At 37.6% G+C, this 26,896-nt stretch overlaps 1 protein-coding gene across 2 annotated transcripts in view; it reads left to right on the top strand.

Moving 5' to 3' along the window:
• RELN (reelin) overlaps positions 1-26,896 on the top strand; it is a 519,560-nt gene that overhangs the window by 263,525 nt on the left and 229,139 nt on the right. For both annotated transcript variants that reach the window (XM_007467058.1, XM_007467059.1), the window contains exons 8-9: positions 2,623-2,674; positions 24,994-25,090. In XM_007467058.1, the coding sequence (XP_007467120.1) occupies positions 2,623-2,674; positions 24,994-25,090 (149 nt within the window). The remainder of the gene's footprint in view (positions 1-2,622; positions 2,675-24,993; positions 25,091-26,896) is intronic.

The raw sequence follows: 26,896 nt of genomic DNA, 5'->3' as shown, positions 1-26,896 counted from the left end.
TAATACTCAAATGTAAATATAGGTGAATAGGTTTTATAGGCAATGCTTCATTGTTTTTTTTCTCTTCATCTTTCCTGTTCTTTCTCGTAGCTGACAATGTTACTAATAAACTAAATGGGTAAAGGTAAAAGAATGGGAGTCAACAGTCCTTAGCTTCCCCGGTGAAGAAAAAAGTGTGGAATCAATGACTAATCGAAGTCTAGGGTCATCCTCAGCACATGTAATTGAAATTTGGCACTATTTCAAGTGATTTACTGTTTGCTAGCAGAGGTCACGGCTGTGAAACTTGATCACCCAGGTGATACAAGCATCATTTATTACACCCCAAGCATAAGTATCAAAGACTCTCTGGTCTGTTTAATGCGCTAACAATAGCAGTAGCCGTGGTGCTTTTAACTTATGTAATACCATACCATTGTTTCAAAGAACTTAAATTCAGGAGTGTTTCATAATTCATCTGGGAATCTACTCAGTTACATAAAATCAGAGGGGGAAAAGAGCATTCATTCAATTTTGTGAAAAATTTTAAAAATTTCCATGTGCCTCTTTGGACTTTAAGATCAAAATTTCCAAGTGGAACACCCATGAGGATAAGTAGTTAAACTTACTTTAAAAGTTATGACGGAAAAAAAACAGATTTCTTTTAACCTCGCAGGACATTTGGTTCTATCTAAAACATCCATGAGACATTTGGTTCATAAGACATTTGGTCCACACCAAAGGGTCCTTGAAGTTTGATCTATCCAAAACTTCCATGAGCTTGTTTGGTCCACATCAAATTGCTTTGGACAGGACCAAATATCAAGGACTTTTTGTAGTGGACCAAATGTCTTTTGGGCATTTTGGACAGCACCAAATGTCTGCTAACCTTTTCTAAAGGAATCTTGAAAAGGAGCTAGTATTTTTGTTATTTAAAGAAAATTCTATTAGTGCATTTTTCCCTAATGACTCTGGTGAGAGGAAGGAAGTAGGAAACCGTTCCAAGCATGGTGGGCCAGCTTTCTCTTAAATATTCTGTGATGATGAGAGATTTAAATAGAGAATTTTACCTGACCTCCTGACACCAGTGATTTTTGCTATGGTTAAAATTAATTAGGAGCTGATACCTATACTGATATCTAGACAACTTACAAAATGGGCTGTCTTGCCCTCCCCTCTATTACCTTTTCTGCTTCTTCATGAACTTTAAAGCCACATATTTAAAACACATGCTCAGTCATGTTTCCAAATTGTGTTGTAGAAATGGGAAGTGCAATTCAACTTTTTGATATTCACATCTCAGCTGAATTCTAGCACTTCAAGAGGCTTGCTCACTGTCCACGAATTTCCATGGCAATTCATGAACTGGGTATCTCTTGACTCTTCTGCATTGTGGGCTCCATCACATGGGGGCTAACACAGTGCAGGGACAAGTCTAAGGATGTTATTATGACATTTAAGAAGTCTACTGCTTCTGCCATGTTGAAAACACAGTTATACACTTTTTTGTTTTATAAGGTGCAGTCATGGGAGGCATCCCATACCTTACCTTATGGGGTCAGAAACCCAACAAAAGAGTCATTGAAAATGAGAACCTTATTTCCCATCTTACTTAAGCTGGTATGGGTCAAAGTCACTACTCCATAGAATGAATGAACAAAAGAATTAATTAATAAATAAATATTTTTTAAATTTTAATTTATTTAAAATTAAATAAGGTACCATTCCTTTTCTTAAAAGGGGAAAAACTATTTAGGCATGCTTCTTCATGAAACTAAGGGAAAATAATAGAAATGTGTTGGAAGAGTATTTCTAGGCCCATAATTTGATTACTTTTGGGGGGAGTAACAGTTTTATTGAGAAATAATCCTCATATTCTACAATTCATTCATTTCAAGTATACAGTTCAAGGTTTTTACTTTATTCACAAAATTATGCAACCATTACCACAGTCAATTTTGTAACATTTTCATCTTCCCCCAAAGATATCCTGCACCTTCTACCTGTTGTAATTCTATTTATTTTTAAAAACGTTCTTACTCTTCTCATTTGCTCTTAATTTTGGTCCCAATTTTTGTTTGGTCACTTTTTTTTTTTTTTTTTCCTTGCGTTATGCGGGCCTCTCACCGTTGTGGCCTCTCCCATTTGCGGAGCACAGGCTCCGGACGCGCAGGCTCAGCGGCCATGGCTCACGGGCCCAGCCGCTCCGCGGCATGTGGGATCTTCCCGAAACGGGGCACGAACCCGCGTCCCCTGCATCGGCAGGCGGACTCTCAAGCACTGCGCCACCAGGGAAGCCCCTGTTTGGTCACTTTTTATGATATTCTCTTGGGTCTGTTGATGAGGACAGAGGGGAGGTGGTGGGGTGAGTGGAGGGGACTGTGTTACGTGCCTGGTAAATTATACTAAAAAAGAGTTTTCGATAGGACCCTGAGAAATGTGCCAGCAGTGCCTAAGTGAGGATCTCACAGGGAAATACATCTGTGTTCTGACATGTCGATAGAAGTAAGCTAACCGCTGGATAAACATAACCTCTGTTTATGGTTCCTTTCTATCCTTTACACTCTCCCTCCTCCTGAATATTCTGCTCTTTCTCCTCCTCTCTTTCTATCTTGTCTTATTTTGTTATATTCCTTTTTCTAGATTACCACAGGCCTTAATACAACAACAGCTTCTGTCCTCCAGTTTTCCATTGGTAAGTTTTTTAGCAGTTAAGCAATTTAACTTGGAAGTGTTTGTTTTAATCATAGTGTATAAGCAGGATTATGGTGCCAAATACTTTTAGATTTAGAGGAGAGTAAGTCTTAATACTGCAGTAAATAATTTAAAACATTTTTGAAGTGAAATAAAAAAATTGTAAATACTACATCCTGTTCTCACTTCTGTCTGGCAGCAAGTGGTATTTAAAATTAATCCAAATAATCTGAAACATCTTAAAGGTATTTACATGTGGATTTTGAACGTATTGGATTATTATATTATACAGAATTACCTTACTAGTAATGTTTTCCTCAGATTAAGATTGAAATCTGTTAAATTTCCTGCATCCTTACTGAATGGCAGTGAAAAAGATAATTATTGGTGGCTCAGAGAAACCAGTTAAGGCTTCGTACTTGACATAAATAATCTATGTTTAATTCAGACACAAATAATTTTAAAATGACTGTATCTGGCAGTATTTCTTTTAAGTGCCTTTGTATTAGAGCTAAAAATTTCTACCCAAAGCATTTAGTAAAATCAGGTATCTTTTGATCAAGTGTTTATAGTTTTGCTGTCTATTATATTATTTTCCATTTGAATTTTCAAAGGTGTATATTAATAAATAACACAAGTTTCCAAAGGGAATGTTCTAAGTAAAGAAAGATGTTGCCTTCTAGATGGGGGCTAGTTTATTGGTCTTGGTCTCATAACATGGAAACCTCCTGGCCTCTCCCCATGACATGAGGACTGCTAGCAGCCATGCCACTGAGACAGCACCCTCCACTTTCCACTGTCTTCACCCTCACATCTTTGGGCATCCCCCATTAGCGAAAGGACTGTTTCCCTCACTAGCCTTCTAGTCCTAACTGCAAATCAGTGCTCTCACAGCCCACTGTGGTTGATTGTGCCTAAGAACAATTTTCTTCAAGTCATGTATTGTAGTTGTCACTTTTTCCTCAGGTTGCCTCCTTTCAGCTTCTGTAAGTAAAAATGCGAACCTGCCTGACTGTGGTTTGGACTCTTCTTCTAACATTGATAGCATTACCTATAACAATTTACAAACTATTCAGAAGTCCATATGTGGTCATAAGAAAAGCATTGGCAAAAACAAAATAATGAGTTTTTTGGTAAGACGATTTTCTTTGATCTATTAACAAGTGTATCCTAAATTTTCTATAATGAGTGTGTAATACTTCTATAATCAGAAAAAAAGCTCATTTTTAAAAAGTTGTGGTGCTACAAAAATAGATTTTTAAAACTCTAGCATGGCGGGCTAGTGTAACTTAGAAGTTCTTAACCAGAACAAATGTGTTTAAATTCATTATGCTATTAATATAAAATATAAGCTAGATTTTTTATTTATCTGTATTCTGAGTATTTATTTGAATATTAATTTCAGATAATATCTTTATGCAATTAAAGAACACAAGAGAATCCTCTTTAAAATATATGCCTCACAATTCTACTATATTTAAATTTTAGTCATGGTAGCAGAGATCCAGCACCAATTAAATTATCCTTCCTTAAAGGAAAAAAAATTCTATTTTTGTAAATAGTAAAGAGTATACTGTGGAGCTGGCATAGATTCATTTCCTCACCTTTCAATAGCACCCTACCATCAACAATAGAGCTGATGAAAGAGGGCCAAGAAGGGGTGTTTATCAGAGAATGTAAGGTTTGGTGCCTGAGACCCAAAACCCAGAGCAAGCACCATGCCCAAAGCTTGAGACTAGACCCAAAAATGTGACTTAGCAAGAATCCTTGATTTCCCCACAAGGCAGAGGGCTGCAGCTCAGTGAGCCAGAGAGTTGCTTGTATTATACAAAGCATGGATTTGAATACCAGGTTAGAAGACTGGAAGAGTAACTGAATCAGGGAGTTGCAAAAAGATGGATGGATGGATACATAGCTAGCTATGTCAAGTTTATAACTAAAAAATACACTTAGAAATCTTTCTTGAGTGGGAGGTTTAGAATAAAAAGTGAAATTTTAACATGTCATTGTTTGAGAATGAAACAAAATATTTAGTTAAAGAAATTATAATTTACTGCCTAGCGACTTCATTGGGGAATTTGCTTACTGCATTTTGAGAATAAAAATTCTTGGGAACTAAGAAGTATTAAAGTAGCTGAGAAACAATGTAGTGGCAAACCATTAGCTGTATGGTGTTGTATGGTAAATAGGCATAGCGGGCAGAACTTTCCAGAAATGGTTTTTTGTGTCTCATGATGAATGCTTGGAGTAGTATTCTTCTGTTTGTATGTATGGTATGAGGACTAGACTGGGGCACATACACAAATTCCAGAAACATCATAATTGTGTATATTCATCCTGAGCTTTACAAGCCCCACAATAACCAAAGTAGCAATCGCAGCCAAGTAGCCACTGAATTTATATTCTCTTCAAAAATTATATTGTGTTATAAAAAAAAACACTGTGTATAGACAGTTCAACATTTATATTTATTTGTGTCCTGTGGAACTTTCCAAATCTATTCAAATAGTGTGGTTAAATATGGTCAGTCAGATTTAGAGTCACTCCTTACAGAGTCCTCTGGGATGTTAAATGTTCATTGTATATCATGATGATTCAGATGTAATATAGACCATTTTCTAGGGGATTCTGTCATTATTTATGGCCTCAATGATAAGTATGTTCATAATTATGGCTATATAACCACAATTGAATAAATTATTGCCTTGATATTTTATATTGCTCTTATAAACATTTTAATTTCATCACAAACATTATCCAAAATAGTCCATATAGAAATGTCTTGAATTACTAAGGAGTGTCTCAAATAAACTGTATCATGCCAATGTTTAGCACCAATGCTATCCCAGCTCTTTCTAAATACACACACACACACACACACACACACACACACACACACAAATATACAGACTATCTTAACCCAATGAATTTTAAAGTTAAAGCATCCTGAAAACACAGTTCTGCAAGTTGAAATGTACCAGGTTATCAACAGCTAAATCATCTTGAAAGATGTCCTAAAATATTCTTAGAACAACTTTTCATTTTTCCATTCCAGTGAAAGATCTCATATCCATTTCTGTGCTGAGGCATCGATCTGCTACAATCCTCACTTGATTCATTAGATTCAAGTTGTGGAATTTATCGTTGTAAACTTAGGGGCATTTACCCATTTCCTTTAGATTTCCTCTGGGACAGAAAGAAAAGTTTGAGAAGATGCCCTTGTAAACCACTGTTTTACAGATGCCTCCAAACTCTGTTTTCCCAGGCAGGGATCTCGGTCCAAGGGAAGTGCTGGTAGTGCTTTGGATCCATTATTCACCTAACAAAATTTCACTGACTATTTGTTGTCTGCTTAGGCTTTTTGAGCCAACGTTAACTATGGAAAGACAAAAAAACGAGAAAACAACATTTTTACAGTGTTTAGTGGTGTGGTAGAAGGCTCTGGATGCATATGGAGCATGAAACGTCTAGAGAATTGTCAGACTGTTATAAACATAGATGGACGTGTGTACACATCCCCGTGGTGTTAGGTCCTGCAGAGTAGAGCAATTCAGGAAGGCTTCTTAGAGAGGAGAATCCCTGAAAGTCAACAGCATGAGTCAGTGGAAAGGACAAAGTTTTTCCAGTTGAGGAGATAGAGTGACATAAGCAAGGCTTAAAATGGGAACGTGAGTGCTCTCCTAGAGCAGGAGGACCGCCTGGGGTGGCTGTGAGAAATGTCACAATATTTGTGTCCATCTGAAGAGCTAATCTGCATCAGCTGGGAGTTTTAAGAAGGAAATAGAGGTCAGAAAAAGGACCTCTTTCTCTCTTGAGCAATAAAGAAATATAATGAAATTAATTCTTAATGTGTGTGTGATCTTCCTTAAGAAAAATCAGTTGTGTTAAGAATGGATTTGTCCCTTCCTTAATGTAAATCTGCATTGATTCACTCAACAAGAAATTGCCAAGTAATAGGCTTGTTCAGTTTAGCCCAGCTCTTTTTTTCAGATTATAGAATCCATTGGCTAAATGGGGATTGAAAGTAAAGCATTTAAAAACATACATTATGAAGAATGGTTTGCTATGGGAGGTAAATCTGTGTTGTCCATCATGCTATTCTCAGCCCGTAGCCTAAGGACTCAAAATTAGTAGATGCTCATAAATATTTCTTGCCTGAATGACAAGTAACTATTACAGAGACATCTGTAATATTATGTAGCCAAGTGCTAAATTGGTATGATGCAGACATTTCATGCCAAGAAATTTGGGGGAGGTTATCTGAGGACCTCAGTCAATGGAAAATATGACCCAGAAGGAAACAGAGAATCACCAATAAACTATGCTTTTAGTGAAGCCAGTAGATGAAAATACATATCCATGTGTTTATCAGTTTGCTATTATTGAGCTAGCTAGAATCTTTTATTTGTTCATAATTTATAGAGTTAGTATCTTTTTTCTTTGGTTTTACTTATAAATATCGTAAAGATTTTGGGTTTTGTGCATGTGTTTTTTATTTATTTATTTTGGCTGCACTGGGTCTTCGTTGAGGTACGTGGGCTTCTCTAGTTCTGGCGCACGGGCTCTAGAGTGCACAGGCTCAGTAGTTGTGGTGCACACCCTTAGTTGTGGTATGTGGGATCTTAGTTCCCTGACCAGGAATCGAACCCGGGCCCCCTGCATTGGAAGCATGGAGTCTTAACCACTGGACCACTAGGGAAGTCCTGTGTGTTTTTTTTTTTTTTTCCACTGCTTTTTTGTTTGTTTTTAATCACCTCAAGCAGAGGAAAGGCATTATAGCATAAATGTTTTATATTTACAGATTAAGATATGAAAATGTTCTTAGGCCTGAATTATTCTCCTTTGTGCTGTACATGCTACCGAGTCTCTGAGATAAATGAGAGCTACTCATTTTGTATTTTGAAAAATAAAAACTAGAAAATTACAAAGTTAGAGGTATTCATTGCTGAATTGGAAGATTGCTTTGTAAAAGAAAAGAGTCTTTCTCAAATAGATGTAATGAATAAAATGCCACTTACAAGAGGTATTATATTGCATTTAGCATGAGGGAAGTTTTTCCCTCAAGCCTGATTCACAAACATCTTAATTACTTAGAACTTGATTCAGTAGAGAAACTGTCCCTCAACTGAGCCCTTGTATATCTTGGTAGGAATTATTGTGAATATCCTGAGATATATTTCTAAATCAGACTCTTTTTTTTTTAAGAGTCACTTTGCTTGGTAAGTAAGTAAGACCTTGGGGAATTTATCATGAAGTCATGAAAAACTCTTTTGAAAACACAGGAATCTCTGAGTATGAGGCTAACAAAATCTCTGGTGACTTGAGCTCAAAACATACATAAATAAAAACAGAAGTTTAGAAAATTTTAATGGTAAAATTAGCTTAACACATGTGCTTTTGAGGTTAAATACATGTTTTATTTGAGTTTAAGATTCTTGGATATAAAAGATATTAAAATAAGATTTGTTTATTACTTGATTTTTAGATCTTCAGGGATCTATATTAACACAAAAATGGAAATATTTATATATGGAACACTTCTGGGTTATCTATTTAATAATTAAAGTTTGGAACCGATTTTAATTCAGGTTATATCCTTCTTCTTCATCCCGGAGTTGACCTTTTTAGGGAATGTATATTTAAAAGACCAGTTTATATGAACTTTATATATTTTTCAAATCCACCTCACCCCAAGTTCTTAAGTCCTATCTTACGTAATAAAGGGGAATATTCTGAAATATCGTAAGATGCTACTAAGTATAAGGTTCTGGCAAAGATTGTTGAGATGAATTATGTCTTTGCATTATTGAAACTGATAACTAAAGAGTTGTCTTTACATGAATTAAAATACAGTTTGAAAGATACTGTACACTTTCTTTTCTGAAATATTTATTTCATTGTCACTCATCTTAATGGGGCTTAAAATAAATATTAATGATTCATTCATAAATATGTTTCACTAATATTTATTGAAGGCTGTTCTAGTAGAAGGGATAAAACAGTGAACAATAGGATGAGAAGAAATTGATCATTGATATAGATTACATGGTCTTTCCTCCATGAAAACTCATCTTATTGCCACACCCTCATATCTCTGAATCCCTACTTCCTCTGTGTTTATTTTATGATGTCTGCTTCACTCTGCATTGATTTATACTCTGGCCATTTATGCACATCCACTTTCACCCTTTATAGCTTAAATGTTCCGTGAGGACTAAGGAGGGTACAAGGATCCCTCTTTGTATTTAGGGCAGAATTTTACTCATGACTAGAACTAAATAAATATGAACTGAATTGAATTCTATTCTTAGGTTAGGAAAGAGATTTAGTGAGGTTCCACATTGGTGCTCAATACTAGACCCTTCTTGACTGCTGAGGCAAGGGGGCGTGCTGAATGAAATCCATGGGCAATATTAAAACCTGGTCTGAGCCAGCAGTTTTCACTTTCTTATCAATCAAGGACTCTTGATGAAGGATTCTTTTATCACAGATCTTTAGGATGTGAATACATCCACTGTAGGGAAAGCAAAATCTAAGAAACTGCCCAGCCTTCCAGGAGTTTATTATCAAATAGGTGGAGGTGGGGGAGGGGAAGTCCATGTGGGAGAAGAAACGGAGGGGTGCAGACCACAGAGGAGGGTGAGAGGGAAGCCTGTTGGAAAGTCCAAGAAAGAGGGAGATCCAAAGGCAGGACTTTATCATTTGGGAGGGAGACTGACAAGAGCAGGTATGGTACTGCCCCAGAGACTCAGCGTCACAAGGAAGGTTAGAGCGATGGCTCCCTTCAGGGAGGTAAGGCAGTGGCCATTCTGAGACCTTGAGACCAAGGTCAAAGCCCGAACTGCAACAAGGGTGGTAATGCTGAGTCTCCAGATTGCTGGGGGTGGAGAGGGACGTTACCTAACACCTGCTGCCAAAGGTGGATCAGTCCTCCTAGAAAATGAGCCAGGCCTGAGCACCAGGGCTTGGTTTATGGCCTCCACCCCAGGGAAGGAGGGCTGCTCAGCAGGGAACCTGGCAAAGCCTGACACATTTTGCATTTGTCTTCCTTGTGTTTTTCTCAACATAAGATCTGATGAAACCTCTATGTTGTGGACTTGGGAGGGAACTTGCAAAGGACTGGGCACCTGAAATTGGTTGGAAATGGCATGGCGTTCCATAAACCAGGAGGGAATTGGTCCCTTTCTCTCTTATAGGAGTGGCAGGAAAAAGGAAAAAATACAAATATTTTGGAAGTGAGGGAATGGGGAATAGGAATGAAAGGGAGAAAGGTACAAAGGGGAGGAGGACAGCTGTTCATTTTATATCCTGTGGTCATTGTCCGTCTGCCGTAAACCGAAAGAAGTCACCTAATGAGGTTTGGGAATTTCAGCCAAGGAAGTGACTAAGGAGCAAAATATTAAGTACAATAAATCACATACTGTCACATTTATTCAGAAGGAAAGGCTTGCAGATCTAATAGCCTGTTTACTAATAAAGTCAGTCAAAACAAAAATTATTACTAGTAGCCTCATCTTAAAAATAAATATAAAACATAAGGGGAAGAAGAGTTGCTTTTAAAACCTGGCTCTTTTTCTATATTTTATGAGAGAGGTTTTTTGAGTTTCATTCAAGGTAGCGTGTTTTTAGCCTATGTATAGCATAAATATAGAATATTTGTGAGGATTTTTTTTACTGTTACTTTATTTGACCTCTCTTAATGCTTAATATCAGTTTTTAGTAGATGCTTAAAATGGAAATTTTACTTTCATATAGTGGTCCTTTTTGCAACACTATCGTTGAAATATGTTTCTTCATTTAAAAATATGCTAAATTCCCCCCAAAGGTATATTTTTGGTGGGCAACACAGATTTTTAGACATAAATTCTGGATTTTCGTATTCAAATAATTGCTTAATTGATCTTTTGGGGCAGCCGAAGATTTCGGACATGTTAATTTCTCTAAAGCGACAATTTCTATTAATAAAATAATGATTTATCTCAACTTCGGTCATCATATTTTACCAAAATTGAATTCACTTGCTCTTGACAGATCCAAGAGTAATTCGAGAATTTCCTTTTGTGTGGAATGGAACCATTCTTAATTAAAGTAATATCTGTGGGCTCCTTTCAGTCACAATTCCCATCCCTGTCATTTGGGACTGAGAAGCCCCAGGATGCGTCCCACCTGGGCTGCCACAAAGTATTATCCAATACAGTAACCATTTTTTCCTTCCCTGCCTCTTACCCACAAATCAGACTGCTTCCCCTTTGGCTACAGTCTCTGAACTTCATCAAGGCATGAGCTGCTGTCTCTGTGCAGGCACAGGCCAGGCGAATTGAGCCTGTATTTTATGAGAGCCTGAAGCAGTGCTGCATGGCAGGATGTGTGGGCAGGGTTAGATGTGGGGACAGCAGCTACTAGAATGCCTCAAGGGAGCCAGGGAGACTGGTGCTCAGCCAAGAACAGCATCCAAGTACTCTGTGGATACCTGAGGTACATGAAGGTAATAAGTAACCAGAACAACTGGCTTCAAAGAGTAAACCAGGCAAGAAGCTAACTCACTGCTAAAGGACAAACTTGCTTACAGTTCTTACAAAATTTATAAACTAATGAAACAGATTTATACAGATGCGCCACATTCCAAAATAGTATGAACAGGTACATAAAATCTTATCAAGTTTAGGTTCTTCTACTAGGAGAGGAATAAAACAAACATGAAAACTAAGAAATACATCAAACTGGTTTTCCTGGAAATTACAGCATTATCTGCTTAGAACCGACAGTCACAATTTAGGTCCCGTGCATTAGGTAGTACTTCTAGACTGGCCGTATTACAAAGATTTTGCTCTACTTATGGTAGGTTGTTTTGATGCCATGGGCTGAGAGAGCTAACACCCTTAGGATTTTTCTGGCAGACTTGGTAATGAAGGAAATAAAAACCTAAGTATAGTATAATCATTGTTCTACATCATTGTTGTTACTGGAAAATAAACATGTACAGCTGCCTCCAGTGAAATATTTGAGCAGAAGTTTGTGAAACTATCAAAATATTGATCATCTGTATAGTAATGGTCCATGACTTGCTTGTGGCAGAATTACTTAGAAGAAGAATTGCCCGGTGGCAGATAAGCTTTTACTGTGTTTCTCAGTGCTTGTGGATACAATGAGCCTTTTCTCCGTAGTGAGTAGTACTGTCCTTAGAAATCTCTCTGGGGGAAAAAATATAGATAATTGCCAGAAATGCTTATTATACCAATATCTTCATGTTGCTCATCACATTTTTCACTATAAAGAATGAGGCAAGTCCCTTTGTTGAATGCCTTAGCCTACAGTAACATGTAATATCCCCTGGGAGTGACAGTGTCTGGCTTTTAAAAGCTTCTCTAAAAGTTCCCCATTCATCTCTTTCTCTCTTTCCATTCACTACAACCTCTAGTTAATGGGCCTGTCCTCCATTTATCTACCTTGAAAAGATGAAAGGATGGGTTCATTCTGCTAAGATTTGCTCCAGTCCTAGCAGGGAGTTCTAAGTAGCCTGATTACATCGATTTCATCACTTTATGATCTTTCTATATCAAATGCTGTTGTTTACATGCAGCTCTGGGCGCCCTGCTTGTCTCTGAGGTCTGAGTTTTGAGGAATGGCAGCAGCAGCGCTTGGGTTGCAAGAATCCTCAGCAGGGCTCTGTCCAGACACTCCTCGAGCCTTCAGTATTTATGGGTCCCGCTCCACTATCTAGAGGCATGATTTCTGGCAGTGCTTTTCCCCATCTATAAATTCTGTGAGATCACTTCTCTCCTTCTGTGGCCCTGTGCCACATTTAAAAAGGCAGCTTGTTTTTCAGGCAGAGCTTTGAGGAAAGAGCCTGCTCCCGGCAACCACTACCGAACCCCCAAGAGGCAGTAGCTCCTTCTATTGTTTCTGTTCTGATTTACTTTGAAAAGTCTGGGGCTTTGTGAAGAAGGGCATAACCAAATAAGAATAAAACTACCCTGGGCTTGGGAGACTAAAACCAATTGATTTATCCTTTTACTATAAAAGTTAAAAGAAATAAAGAAATAGAGAGGGCTACTGGAGAGACAGGCTCACAATTCCTAATCTGTAATTCCATATTACAATACAAAAACTCTCGGAAATACCACAAACCTTTTTTTTTTTTTTACTATTTATGCGATGGCAAAGCCTCCCATGACCTGAATTCATTTGGCAGCCAGACCTGACTTGAAATGATTTAAGGCTATTTATAATCTTTATTTATACTACTTATGTGAATCTTCATGTATTTCACTGTAGAAATATTAATATGTTTCATTATAGAGTATTGCCTCAGACCTTGCTGGGGATGTTGCATAACATATGGTATGTTTAACGTGTTACCTTTCTGAAATCTGTAAATTAAGTAAATAAGTAAGTAATTTGGATCCTGAAGTTTATCTTACCTTAAGGGATTATGGACTTGTATGACTGTTATTTTGAGAAAGGGAGTAACTCTTGAATTCTTAATAGAATAAATGACTAATATATCTATTTTTTAAGTAGTCTTGATTTTATACTAAATCAAGCTATTTTTTAAGTTATTTTTATGGCAACCACCCAAGAGAGATGAGAAGAAAGGAAGAAGTTTATTTGTGAATTTTGGGAATTTGCTGACTCTAGGAAGTTCCCTAGCGTCTCCTCCGGACATGTACATTATGGTTAATGGGCCACTGCACAATGAACAGGTTTTCAGTGTGCTTAATATGGGCTTCATTGATGAGCACATAATTGGTACTTGTTCATGTGCTTGTGTATTCTTGGCGTTATTAACCCTAACAGCCCTTTAAGAGCCTCTCGGCCAGCACTGCACAGAAACACTCCACTTAGTAAATCCCAGAAGGTACAGGCTCTCACTGGCTTTTGTTGAGCTCCTGAGGTTCACTCAGGTGGTCTCCAACACAGTCCAAAAATGAATGGCATGTTTCTTATGTAAGCAAACAATTACTTACAAGTCATTTCATCCATCCTAATCTAGTTGTAATGTGATAGTTTCCTTTTAAGAATATTTTAATTGAGCCAGATCTGCCTGAAGTAATAGAGAAGGAAAATAATTTCAAGAATCATATCTTCTCATTCTCTTTTTATCGTTGTCCTGCATTACAATACATCTGTCACTGGAATGTGCCATGTTAAGCAAAGTGGAAAGTGAACCATGTAATCTAGACCTTGGCGCTCCCATGTGAGTTAAGACATTGGTGAAATGTGCAGGAACACGCTTCAGGGCATGCTCTGTACAGGGGTGGGTTTAGGTTTTGTGGGTCCATGTTTGAACCTTACACAGTTTGGGTGAGGGCTAGGCTGTCTTTAAGGAAAAGAATACAAAATTACACATTCAAAATTAGGTACAAATGTGAATATTTATTTAGAATGAGAAAAGAAATCACAACAAATTACAAGTCTTTAGAAGTTGACAATACCACAAGCATCACAAAATCCAAAAATATAACATAACGTCTTTGTTAACTACCTGAAATACTCTTTTCTTACAACTTTTGGGTGCATATTCTTAAACTGCCTCTGCATATGACAATTGTATAATATTTTTATTTAGAGACTAGAAAAATAATTCTGCCTCTAGCTTGGTGGATCAGAGGTTTTTTTTTTTCATTTATTTAACATCTTACCTTCACAGTTCCTTACTGATATATCATGTACGTTTTTAGGATCATTAGCAAATTGCAAAAGTCTCTGTCTTAATTTCTTTTATGTACGAACTACAAGACTAAAGGGCATTTTGACTTCTCTTGCACAGTGACCAATCTTAGCAACTCTGAATTGATGTCACTCACTGAACAGTTTATTACCACTGTTCTTGAGTCATGATGACATAGGCACTTCATCACAGTGGGTGGTAGGCGTGTTCCTAGAAGCTCTTTCTATGCTGAGGATGACTGCACTATGGAATAGAAGTGGCCTGCATAACTATGTAACTGTATCACACACACATAACATATCTCCAACTCAACTTCCCCTTAAATGGATCCCAAAAGCTGCCATGGCCACTCCAACACCACCTGGCATGAGGGTAACATGGTAAGTCAGTAGTCAAGAAAGGAGGCAGCAGTCTCGATCAGTTGCAAGTGTTATAAAACATGGTCATGTGAACACATTGTTAGAGTTCCTCCCAGGGCCTTGGAAGGTGCTCATCCAAGTGCAGAGCCCTGAAGCTTGAGCTTCATGAGCTTCATGGTAAATCCACTTCTGTCTACCCTATCCACTGTCTATACTAACATGTTAGAATTGAGCATTATATTTATAGATGTTATACTGATAAAGATGTGTTTACATTCTTATAATAAACTTCTTGTCATTTTCACACTTCTTTCATGGGAAAGCCTCAACTTCCCTTCCAAATACCAGTCACATCCTATCACCTTCCCTTTATTTAATATTCTATTACTTTTGCCTATCTCAGTAGTCATATGTAGGAATCATGGAGATTTCTATACACTGCTCCACCTAGTATTCTGATTCCCTGTAAATAATAGCCATTAATGCAAAATAAGAAAAAAAAATTTCAATGTAGATATTTTAAGCCATGTATTTTTTCATTGAGAATATTTCCATGTCTTTGTGACTCATTTTTGTTGATAAACAACTTTTGTGGTTGATATAAATGGGGAAGGGAAAAGAGCACTGGATTGGGAGTCGGGCCATGTCATCCTTTCTCTGCCAACTGGCCTTGTCGTGTAACTTTGGGGAAGTGGTGGAGCCTGTGTGAACCCCTGACAACTTTTTTGTAAAGTGAGAGTGTACATCTTCATGATCTCTTAAATGTCTTCCCACTGTAGTCCTAAATCCTAGAACTGGGTGACAAGAATGAACTGTGAGTTAACCAGGAATACATTTTGTCTGAAAATATGGTTATGATCTTGTCTGTTTTAGTTCAGGGGGGCCCCCACAAGAAGTATCACAGTAGTTGCCTTTGATACCTTTATTCATCCAATTGTAGCTAATTTATACTTGTAGCCTGTTTTGCCATCAGAGAAAGATATTAAGTAGAGGAACAGAAAAGCAGCATCAGCCAAACCATGCAGTGTTGTTACCCTTACAATTCTCAGCATCGGAGAACAAATGTGCTGCCCCTGTAGCTTTCCCAGAAGAGTGGCAGTCTCCGTGCTGGTGGACAGAGGCTATAAATCACCTCCATCCCTTTATTCTGCTGAAAAGAAATGCTACAAAAGAGCCAGTAACAACAACAACAATAATAATAATGGTATCATTGCATTTCCAAAAGACTTTCTTCCTAGAGTTTAAAGTGCTTCCTAAATTGCATTCGTACATTCATTCGTTCGTTCATTCAACAGCTATTCACTGAGCTCCTGTTCTGTGTGAAGTAGCTCTCAAGGCACTGGGGAGACAGGATTCACAAAACTAAATCTTTGCCCTGATAGGGCTGACATGCTGATGAATATCAAACAAATGAATGTCAGGGAATAATGAATGCAATGAAGAAAATTAATCAGGGGTCAGCAAATGAGGAGTAGCATTTTGTTGGAGGCAGCCAGGGGGCAGCCACTGAGGATGTAACCATTGATCAAAGGCTTGAATTGTGTCGGAGAGGTAGCCCAGCAGAGGGAAGGGCCAACATAAGAGGCATGTGGACTGCTAACGGGTCACCACACAGCTTATGTAAATGTCAGTTCTAAATGGTATTTTACTTCTTAAGTGGGAAAGGCTATTCAAAGTGTATACATTTCCTAGTTTTTCCTGAATGACAGTCAAAGTCAAGAGAAGTGGGACTGAATCACAAGAAAATAACTAGCCTTCTGAGTACCTCAGAAATAAGAAATATTTTAAATAATTGGTTGGCTTATTGATTGATTGCTTGACTGTTAGATTGATCATCTTGGCCTGACTCCCTATAAGAAAAGTGGAAAGTTACTTATCTGTTGTTTTCTAAATTATACTAGGGATGATACTATTTAAATAGAACCGGGGGTAAAAGTTGATACCAATTTTAGTTGCAATTTTAAATTGAATAAGTGGTTCAAAGATCAAACCGAGATTACAAAAAAATATTTCTTAGAATCATAGTGATGAGTCTCTCTATCAGTGAGAGGAAGCAACCTTTTAGAAATAAGCTTTACCATTCTTCTTATTTCTTTATTTTTAAATAAGAAGTACTAGGCACTGTTTTACATTTGTAAATATTAATTGTTTCCTTATAGTAAAATGATTATTTCAGAAACAGATTTACAAGATATTATGGAATGCGTTATTTAGGATACAAATGTGGATTATACTGTTATCTTAAATTTAATCCTGATTGTAATATTATATCAGGTTAATGCTTTCCACATAATTAAAATTTTCTGAGTTGGGAGGTGTTAGGATTTACTTCTTTGGAATACAACTATTCTTTAAAATCTCTTTTAAATGCCTTTCTATAGATTTTTAAAGCAAATGACAAAAAAAATGTTCTTTACAATACCTTTTGTGTTTGTTCTGAGTGCCCAGATAGGAGGTTATCACACTGATCTGGGTGAGAGATGGCCTCAGGAGGTGGTGGTGAAGGTAAAATAAAGGCATAGATTCAATAAATTTGCAGGAGGAGGGTGCGCAGATTTGGGTGACTGGCTACAGGGGCAGGGAAAGGAGGGGAATGGGCAGGGAACCTGCAGAGAAAGTGATGCCCGAGTGAACCTGATATTGAGGCTAGAGGTGGTTCAGTCCTTTAGGTTTTACCAAAAAAGGACCGTCTGGCTCAAGTCAGGAGCCTGAGTAGAAGCAGAAGCACAAAAGCCTGTCCCAACATGTTCTGACCATGTGAAAATGAAGCACTCTTTGTCTGTTCTTTTTAAAAGTGTGCTTTATGCACCAGAATGAGTATAGTTGAAGGCATGGGTTCTGGTCTACCCAATTCTGAATCCCATTTGGGTCTAGAGTAAATCACTTAACCTCTCTTTGCCTCTGTGCCCTTACCTATAAAGTGGACATGCACAGAGTAGTACCTCTTTGCTCATAGAAACCTTAATTGTTCTCCTGAGTTACTAGAATTTTTTTTCTTTGTGGATACTACTAAAACTTTGATCAGATTTTCTGTTTTCTTTGGATGCTAGGAACTGCAAAATCAAATTTCCACTCTAGCAATTGTAAAGACCTTATAAAGTATATTTCATTATACTGATCCCAAAGGGCCTTCTTTTTCTTATCAAGTAGACAACTTTCTTCCCCTCTAACACATTTACAGTGATGCTAACAAACAGGTAGATTACTCCTTTGGGTCTCAGTTTTCATCTCCAGGTTGAACTTACAGCGCTTCCATTAAAGAGCTGGAAAATAGCCCCAAACGAAAGAATCAACGGGGGGAAAAATGTGCCATAAGTTCTTTGATAAGCAGTAATTCAACTTAATATTTAGCCCCAAAACAAATATTTGCTCCTTTTTCTGGGATAAATGAATGTATGAAATGAAACAAAAATACTGAATCATACCCGAAATCTCTTAACGTGGACCAAGATTTGTTTTCTAGGCACTTTTAATACGTTAATGCCTTAATCTTCACAACAGTTCTGTGAAGTGATTGCTATTATTATTCACATTTGACAAATGTGGAAACTAGACACAGGAAAGATAAGTGACTTGTCCAAGGTCATACAGCTAAAACGTGTCAGAGCCCAGATTACAAACCTGGCAGCCTGCCCCCACCATTCACTCTCGTAACCCCTACACATACTTTCTCTCTGGAAGATAACTTATATCAGAGGGAATTTCACTCTAAAAACTGAAGTTTAAAAAATTATATAGAATTATCAGTAATACTAACAAGCATTGAATTTATTATCATATAGAATTCCTTCATATGAGAAAAATTAAATAAGATCTATTTGAGGCTATGTGATGATAAGGTTATATGACGATAAGATGTACCTATCATCAAAGACTTTATAACATTACAATTTAGAGTAACATTTTTCTGAAGGTTACAATTTTATTAGGTTTCTTCCTAGACATAAAAGTGGGTTTTCGGGGGCTTCCCTGGTGGCGCAGTGGTTGAGAGTCCGCCTGCCGATGCAGGGGACACGGGTTCGTGCCCCGGTCCGGGAAGATCCCACATGCCGCAGAGCGGCTGGGCCCGTGAGCCGGGGCCACTGGGACTGCACGTCCGGAGCCTGTGCTCCGCGGCGGGAGAGGCCACGACAGTGAGAGGCCCGCGTACCGCAAAAAAAGAAGACATTACATTCGAGAAACTTTCTCTTTTTTTAAATGCAGTAGATGGAGAGACACGTGCCTTGGGCATGATATTCTATGTGGCTTTTGAGTACTTTGTATGACTTTGCAAATTGCTTATTTTTAATTATGCTGGGCCATTATACGACTTTACTGATAAGTAAAATAATTCATCTGGCTATCATTATTCCTCACATTACTTTATCTGGCTGATAAAAATGTACCATAATTACTCATGTAATCTGTCTCTGATATTTTTATTCTAAAAGCAGACTGGATTATGTAACCATCTAAGTCATCTAAGGGCAGTTTCTAATTAACATGGGGGAATTATTGCCCTGTTGACTATATAACAGTACCAAAGTTAATCTGTGGTAAGGATACATACAGTCCAGATATTCTACAGCACGGCTTTCAGATGCCTTTTCACTTTGACCCAATTCAGGCAAATCGAAAGTCCTTAAGTCCCATCGGTCTACGGTTATAGTTCCCCTTTCCAGTATAAATATAACACAGTAAAAACAAAGAAATGGAGAAATTAAAATAAGCAAATTACAGCAAACTTATTTATGATCCAGCCAGAGTTTATTGAGCTTCTGTTGTGCACCACACACTATTCTGGGTACCAAGGACACAAGTAGCAAACAAGACAGACATGGTTCCTCCTTCAGTGGAGCTTGCATTCTAACAGGAGATGAACAATGAGCAAGTGAACAAGTAAATAAACAGGTAAATTTAGACAGTGGTAAGTACTATGAATAACTTAAAATGGAGTGATAAGATGGAGGATGATTGGACCCTGGGGGATGGAGGTCTTTACATTGAATGCGCAGGGAAGGCTTCTTTGAGGAGGTGATGTTTGCACAGAACCCCAAGAGAGAAGATGGACCCAGCCAAGGGGTGGTCTGCGGGGAAAGATATGAATGGAATGAGTAGAGAATAGAGTATGAGGAAATTGACATAATCAGTGTAGTTGTAGGCAGAGAGAAGGGGCATGGAAGCCCTGAGATGGACTGTTCAGGGAGGAGAAAGAAAGTCCACAGTGTCTGGAACACAGTAAACGAGAAGAGTGGTACAAGGGAAGCTCTACGTCGCGGAGGGAGCTCAACCTTTTATTCCTAGTGGGCTGAGAAGCCTTGAGAGGGTGTTAAGCCAGGAATGAATGACATGATCGCTAAAACAATTTAAAAGATTCCTCTGTTTTTGAAAGACCTCTTACTGCTGTGTGGAGAATTGATTACAGGAGGATAAAAAAGGGAGTAAGGGGCTTCCCTGGTGGCGCAGTGGTTGGGAGTCCGCCTGCCTATGCAGGGGACGCGGGTTCGTGCCCCGGTCTGGGAAGATCCCACATGCCACGGAGTGGCTGGGCCCGTGGGCCTTGGCCGCTGAGGCTGCGCTTCCGGAGCCTGTGCTCCGCGACGGGAGAGGCCACAGCAGTGAGAGGCCCGCGTACCGCAAAACAAAAACAAAAGCAAAAACAAAAAAGGGAGTAAGAAAACCACCGAGACATGACCCTGACTTGACTAAGGTGGTAGCAGTAGAGAGGAATAGAAGCTGAACAATACTTTGGAGTCAGAACTCCCAGGCTGATGGGTTGGAAGTGGGCAGTGAAGCAAAGGGAGGAACCAAAGATGACACCTAGTGCTTTGTTTGAGCATCTGGGGTGGTGTCATTTGAAATGAAAAGGGTATCCTAGATATTTGGGGGGTGGAAAACTGATAATTCTAATTTTGACTTAAAGAGTCTGAGTTGTCCATTAGAGATGGTGAGTAGCAGTTGGATCTATAAGTGTGGATCTCATGGAAAATATGATTCTGGGTATCATCTGTTACAGATACTATTTAAAGCTTCAAAGTAAAAGGAGGCAATGTAGTTAAGAGAAGAGAAAGCTACCAAAACAATTTGAGATCAAGAAGGAAAAGGGCAACAAAGGAGACTGAGAGGCGGCAGTCAGTGAAGCAGGAGAAAAATCAAGAAGGTGGTAGAAGATAGAAGAAAGTATCCAAGAAAAAAGGAGGGATGCACTGTGACAGATCCTGCTGAGAAGTCAAGTAACCTGAATACGGGGGAATGACCTGTTGATTTGGCAACACGGACTCCCCAGACACCTAACCAAGAGCAGTTTCAGGGTGGAAGGGAAAGGGAATCGGAGGATGTGACAAAGTGGAGGCAATCACTGGACAGCCCTTCTGAGAAGTCTTGCTATAAAGGGAAACAAAAATAGGATTGGAAGGAGCAGAAGTTAGGGGTGTGACATCAAAAAAAACTTTTTTAAGATGGGAGATGCTTTGTATGTTTCTATGATGTTTGTATGACAATAGGAATGATCCAGGAAACTCATTAGCAGAAATTGGTGATACAAGAGAAAGAGGGGAAATCTTAAAGAACAAGAGAAGATGGGATCTAGACCACATGAGAAGGTTCACCATTGGTAAGAACAGAAACACTTCATGCACTATAACAGGAGAAAGGCAGAAAACACTGGTGCAGTGGTTGAAAAGATGAGGGCATTACTTTCTGGGTCTCTGTTTTTCTTAACTATACATGGTGCATTGTTAACCTAATAAGAATGAACTTAGACATATGATTGTATATTAAAATTCCAAAAATTAAAAAATAACCCAGTATTTTTATACATAATTTGATAATGCAGAGCAAGTTATTAAAATAGCATAAATTCATAGGCACAAATTCAGTAGCACAAATTCAGGACATCATCAATGAAAGGTGGTTTTGTTGCAAGATAGTTGCAAGGCATCGTGTAGATATCTGCTTTCGCAGAGGAGTAGAGATGGCTTGTAGTTATATTGCAATGCATATATGTCTTAAGCCATAGGACAAACTGTAAGCCAATAATAGGCCAGAAATGCTGCTGGAAAAAGTATCCATCATTATGTACTGTGGGGTTGACTAAATAATCAATAATAATGTAAATGACAGTTACAGTAAATTAATGTAGGTTTATCTTTATCAATTTATTTAAAATCAAGAATTGACAACCAAGACCAACTGGAAACAATATTCATGAGGTACCTTTAACACAAAATATCCTGTCCTCCCCCAAACTGGGGATATTGCAGTAATCCTGGTGTTTGTAGCTCTACACTGGAGCCAGATATCCTAGACTGTTAGATGGGGGTCCTCAGTAAGTTCTAGAAGTTCATCAGTTTTATCTATGAGTATCAAACTTTAGGAACCCTTTATCACTTTGTAGGCTGCTTGTATCCTTGATGTGGGTAAAAATGAAAATATATGGAATTTCCTCATTTGTCGGTAAGAACCAAAGACAGAGTTTGAATTTTTAGACCTGGTTAAGTTCATCATGGTTCTCAGGCCATACTTTTATAACCATGGTTCTAAATTATATTCCCTCCTTCAGCAATTGTTTAAATCCTTGCAAAATTACTACTTTAGAGTGAAGGATTACAGTTACATTGGAAGTGATCTGAAGGAGAGAAAATGGATCTGCAAGTGAGAGGATATTTTGCATTTTTCACTTGGGTTTGTCTTTCCTTTCTGGTTTTAAATATCAGCTTTGGCAATTAAAGATCTTCGATTTAAGAGGGGAAAGAAAGAAGTACCTGTTGTAGGTGGCACCTGCTGATTATTGTCTCGTCACTGCATCAGAGGTGCTTTGAGGTATGTGATAGCTCTGCACCACCGGATCTGGGAGCAGGGAGTTGGGGGTGGCGTTAGGCACCTGGGCACATGGACGTAAATTAACTCTTTCCTCCCTTTATCACAGACAGAGTCAAGCAACCATTGTCAACCTGGGCAAGGGGAAATCTTATTCTGTTGACAGAAGTCTATGTGACAGTGGGGCTGCAATTCAGAAGGGCTTATGTGAAGAAGAAATTCATCCAGTCTATGTGGAACAGCTGTATTTAGGAGTGGGCATGGAGAATCATTTATTCACTGGCTTGGCTCCATTTGGGATGGTAGTTTGATGGGGAGTGGTCCCAGAGCGAGGCAGCTATCCAAAGCCGGCTGGTTCTCTTGGGTGGCGCTTCTTCCAGGAGGGGAAGTTCCCTTGGCATGGGCAGTACCTCTCCTCTGGCTGTCCATTCGTACCGCACACCTCAGTCCTGGTCTTCTAGTTGTCCACTCCTTTGTTGGGAGTCCCTGTGGCTTTTGAGCTATCTTTTCACATGGGAACCCTGGGCTAGTTCTGTTTTCCAGGGTATCCATTTGGTCTCTAGAAACTGCACCTTTATCTCACTGGGGTAGAGGTATGCTTTCTCCTGAAGGGACTGAAAAATTGTTGAAGGATTATAAGCAGGGAGGTAACAATTCAGTTCACTTGTAGCAAGAGCACTGGCAAGAGTGGGGCTGGGTGAGGACATGTAAGGCTGAAGACAGGGAGACCAGCTAATCATTATTAAAAAGTTTTAGCAAGAGCTACTGAGAGTCCATTGACAATAGTGAGGAGGAGATGAGTTCAGAGGATATTAATAGTTTAGGTACAAAAGAGCTTAATGACTAAGGAAAAGTGAGTCAGCGGCCAGGTACCTTTTTTGTTTTATGGGTGCATAGTAAACTTATTCTCGCAACACTGAGATGGTAACATAAGAAAAGAGACAGGAAAGGGGTCATATTGGTCATCAGGGTCATATTTAGACACATTTTTATTTTCATGTTTATCAACTTTCCTTCTCTTTTTTCATTTTGTAAATAATTTCCAATGAATTGCTTCTGTAAGGAACATTTTTTGGTTATCATTTGTTCTATCCTTTCCTTTTTGGGGATTCACCTTATCCATTTGCTTTTAAGTACTTATGGTGTATAAAACACGAAGAAAGCACATAAATACCATTTACATTCTTTAGGCTAGTTTGAACTAGCCTAAATCAGATTGTCTGCCAGACCTCATATTTCTTTGTGTTGAAGTTTGTCTCACATAATCCTGACTTTCCATTTCCGGCGCCACGGTTTGATATTTATTTTAAGCAGCTGCTTAAGAAAGGTGGAACTTAGCAATGATCAAAATGGCATAAAGTCGGTTTCTCTTTGAGCTCAGGGTTGCTGTGTAACTTTCCTTTCAGTAGCCTTCTCTCATGCTTTTTCATCTACATTTTAGCTGTGCGAATAAATCTAGGAAAACTGCTGTTTGGCCTTTTTAGCACACTGCCAGCTTTGGCAATTGCACACTAACTGGTGTTGTACTAAACACCACTGAAATAAAATAAATGAGTTTGATTAAAGCTTGGAACTCCTGAGTACTACAAATGTAAAAACCATCAACAGATGCCATTTGCTGAAACCAAGGCTCCTCTAGCAGATGGATGAAAGTTAAAAATAATTGCGCTATTTCTTTTTATTTTGGTTCATTTGTTTTTAATATGGTATAAAAACCCCTGCTATTGAGTTACAATAAACTCCTGGCTTATGTTTCATGGCTGGTTTCAGAATCTGTGAATATCTTTGATATTACAGTCAAATTGTGCTTTCTTGTATGTATTCATTGAACATGTAAAAACAAATTCTTATCAGACTTTTAAAACTTTCTTTGGTAGTCATATCTCCAGTATTGAAAATAATAGTGAAAAACAATGGCCAGATATCCACAATGGGACATAATGTCTCTCTTTTAAATCTTTAATGTTGGGCTGTAGTAGAATAATATCAATCATATCTCTAATAGCTCTCATTCATTTAGTACTTGATTTTACTTTACAGTATTTTAGTTTCTCACATACTGCCTCATCATTTAAATAACACACACACAGAAGAAGAATGCTCTTTTTATTCTTCATAGAACTGAATGACTTACATGCCATTAAATGAAATCATTATTGATATTAACTTGTAAGATCCATATTAATCATTCTATAATATTTAGATATTTCTTGGCATAGAACTGAATGCTTATATTGTAATTAATTTAGAAGTTCATGTATTTCTAAAGAGACCTGAAATTTACCTTTTTTACCTTTTTTCAACTCTTAAAATTATTTATCAAATAATGTTTATCAGAACAGATTACAAGAAATTTTAGCATAGTTAGAAGAATGGGGAAATGATCAGATAACTATCTAAGTGGTTAGAAAATTATCTAGCATATTTATCAGGAAGGATAATATGTAATTACACTGTATTAACTTTGAAATTTATTGTTATTGCTATTTACAGGTTCAGGTTCATGTCGCTTTAGTTATTCAGACCCTTGCATCATTGTGTCATATGCCAAGAATAATACTGTGGACTGGATTCAGCTTGAGAAAATTAGGTTTGTTATCATTTAAAGTATCTTCATAAATTTTGACGTAGGTGGGTTTCTGCTTCCCTGTTTACCTTCATTCTACACTGGCTTTATTCCTCATGGTTAAAAGTACTCTGGTTGTTAGTTATATTGAATTACATTGATGCACATATCATTACCTGCTCTATTTGAACAAGGTATTGTTAAAAGTGTCATTTTCCATTCAGTACTTACCACTGTCAGTAGTAGCTATAACAAACTATTTTTGGTAAAAGTACATTTGAGATAGTAACGTTTCTGATGGAATTCTCCACAAAATAACATCACCACCCATCTCTTTAGGTGGCCTGGCTGTGGCCTGGTTTATAGGCCTAGGAATATATCAGATTGCCACCTAAATTCCTTCCAGTCTGTGATGATAATGAGTTAATAGCCTTTTGGATCTAATCTCTAGTTCTGTCATTTTCCTTCTAACTTCCCTAAGGCCAGTTCTAAAATTCTATTATCATAATTGTGATGCGACTTGTAATCATTTATTACATTTTCTTTATTTAAAAAAAATCCCTTCGAAAAAAGAAAATTAGGTTGATGCTTAAAGAGGGAGAAGCTCATTCAGGTTGAAAATATTTGATTAAATTTAGCAAAACTCAGACTATGTTAACTATTTCTGTGTAGTTTAAATCATAAAATAAAATTCAAAATGGGTGCTTAATTTCAAGTATGGTGAGGTATTTAAAGGAAAAAATACCTTGAAATTTTATTAAGTGGTTATTCTGATCAGTTTAGTTCTTAAATTAGCATGATTCACGTAGAACATTTTCCATCAGTTCTGTGACAGTTTTCTTTTTTCTCATGCTATTTTCCTTACCATTTTTCCATATTGAAAGAATTGTGATTTATTTGGGGGAGAAGAATAAATATTAGGTTCTTAGTCTTTAATATTAAACCAATCTGTCCAAAGTTTCTAGTAATATTTCAAATAAAAATAAAAGTCTCACACTTTCAAGCTCTAGTCTAACCAAAAACTGAGAAAAATGATTCTAACTCATGGATTTTAATAGATTGTCTCCCTCTGTGGCAGGATAAGGTATTATTTATAGACACCTGGTACAAGCCAAGCTCTGACATGCTGTGCCAGTTGCCAATTTTATAACAGAGCATTTTGCTCTAACTTCTAATTTCTAGTAGTTATTATGAAAATGCATTCATATTAAATACTGATTTATATAAATGGCTTTAAGCAAAGCAGCATAAGTATTGGAAGTTTTACTCATGCCTCTATTTTTTCTCTAATAGTTATACACCATAGTTTAGATAAATTGTAGTGCCGTTTCTTGCTGAAAAACAGCTACATGCTTTTGATATGGCAAATAGTGAGTGTACACATTTAATTACAAGATATAAAGATCACACTCAGTTGATTCCATTTATTCTTCACTAAATGAGACTTTCAGTTTTAGTCCAGGCACCAAACTCTCATACTCATTTATTGCAAATTTACCATTAGTGATCAGAGTGGACATATTTTCAATCACTTCCTAAAACTAAAATGTAGCATCTTCATTAGTTTAAATTCTTTTTAAAGTTAAAAACATAGTCATCATTAAATATTTTAAAGCAAAGGGGAATTGATTACCCCCAAAGGTAAGGTACACCATTCATAACCTGCACAGACAGTTCTGTGGATTTCTATGTGCTTCATTGGTGAGTGAAAAATATGGCTTTTCTCTAGGCCTTTCAAAACTGATTTATAGTAAGCCCTGGGTACTACTAGTATGTATTTTAGTACTACTTTTTTTTTTTTTTTTTTTTTTTTTTTTTTTGTTTTTTGGG

This window comes from Lipotes vexillifer, unplaced genomic scaffold, assembly GCF_000442215.2.
Source record: "Lipotes vexillifer unplaced genomic scaffold, Lipotes_vexillifer_v1.1 scaffold450, whole genome shotgun sequence".
In the NCBI taxonomy this organism is placed as follows: Eukaryota; Metazoa; Chordata; class Mammalia; order Artiodactyla; family Lipotidae; genus Lipotes; species Lipotes vexillifer.
This window is presented reverse-complemented; position numbering and strand designations above follow the sequence as displayed.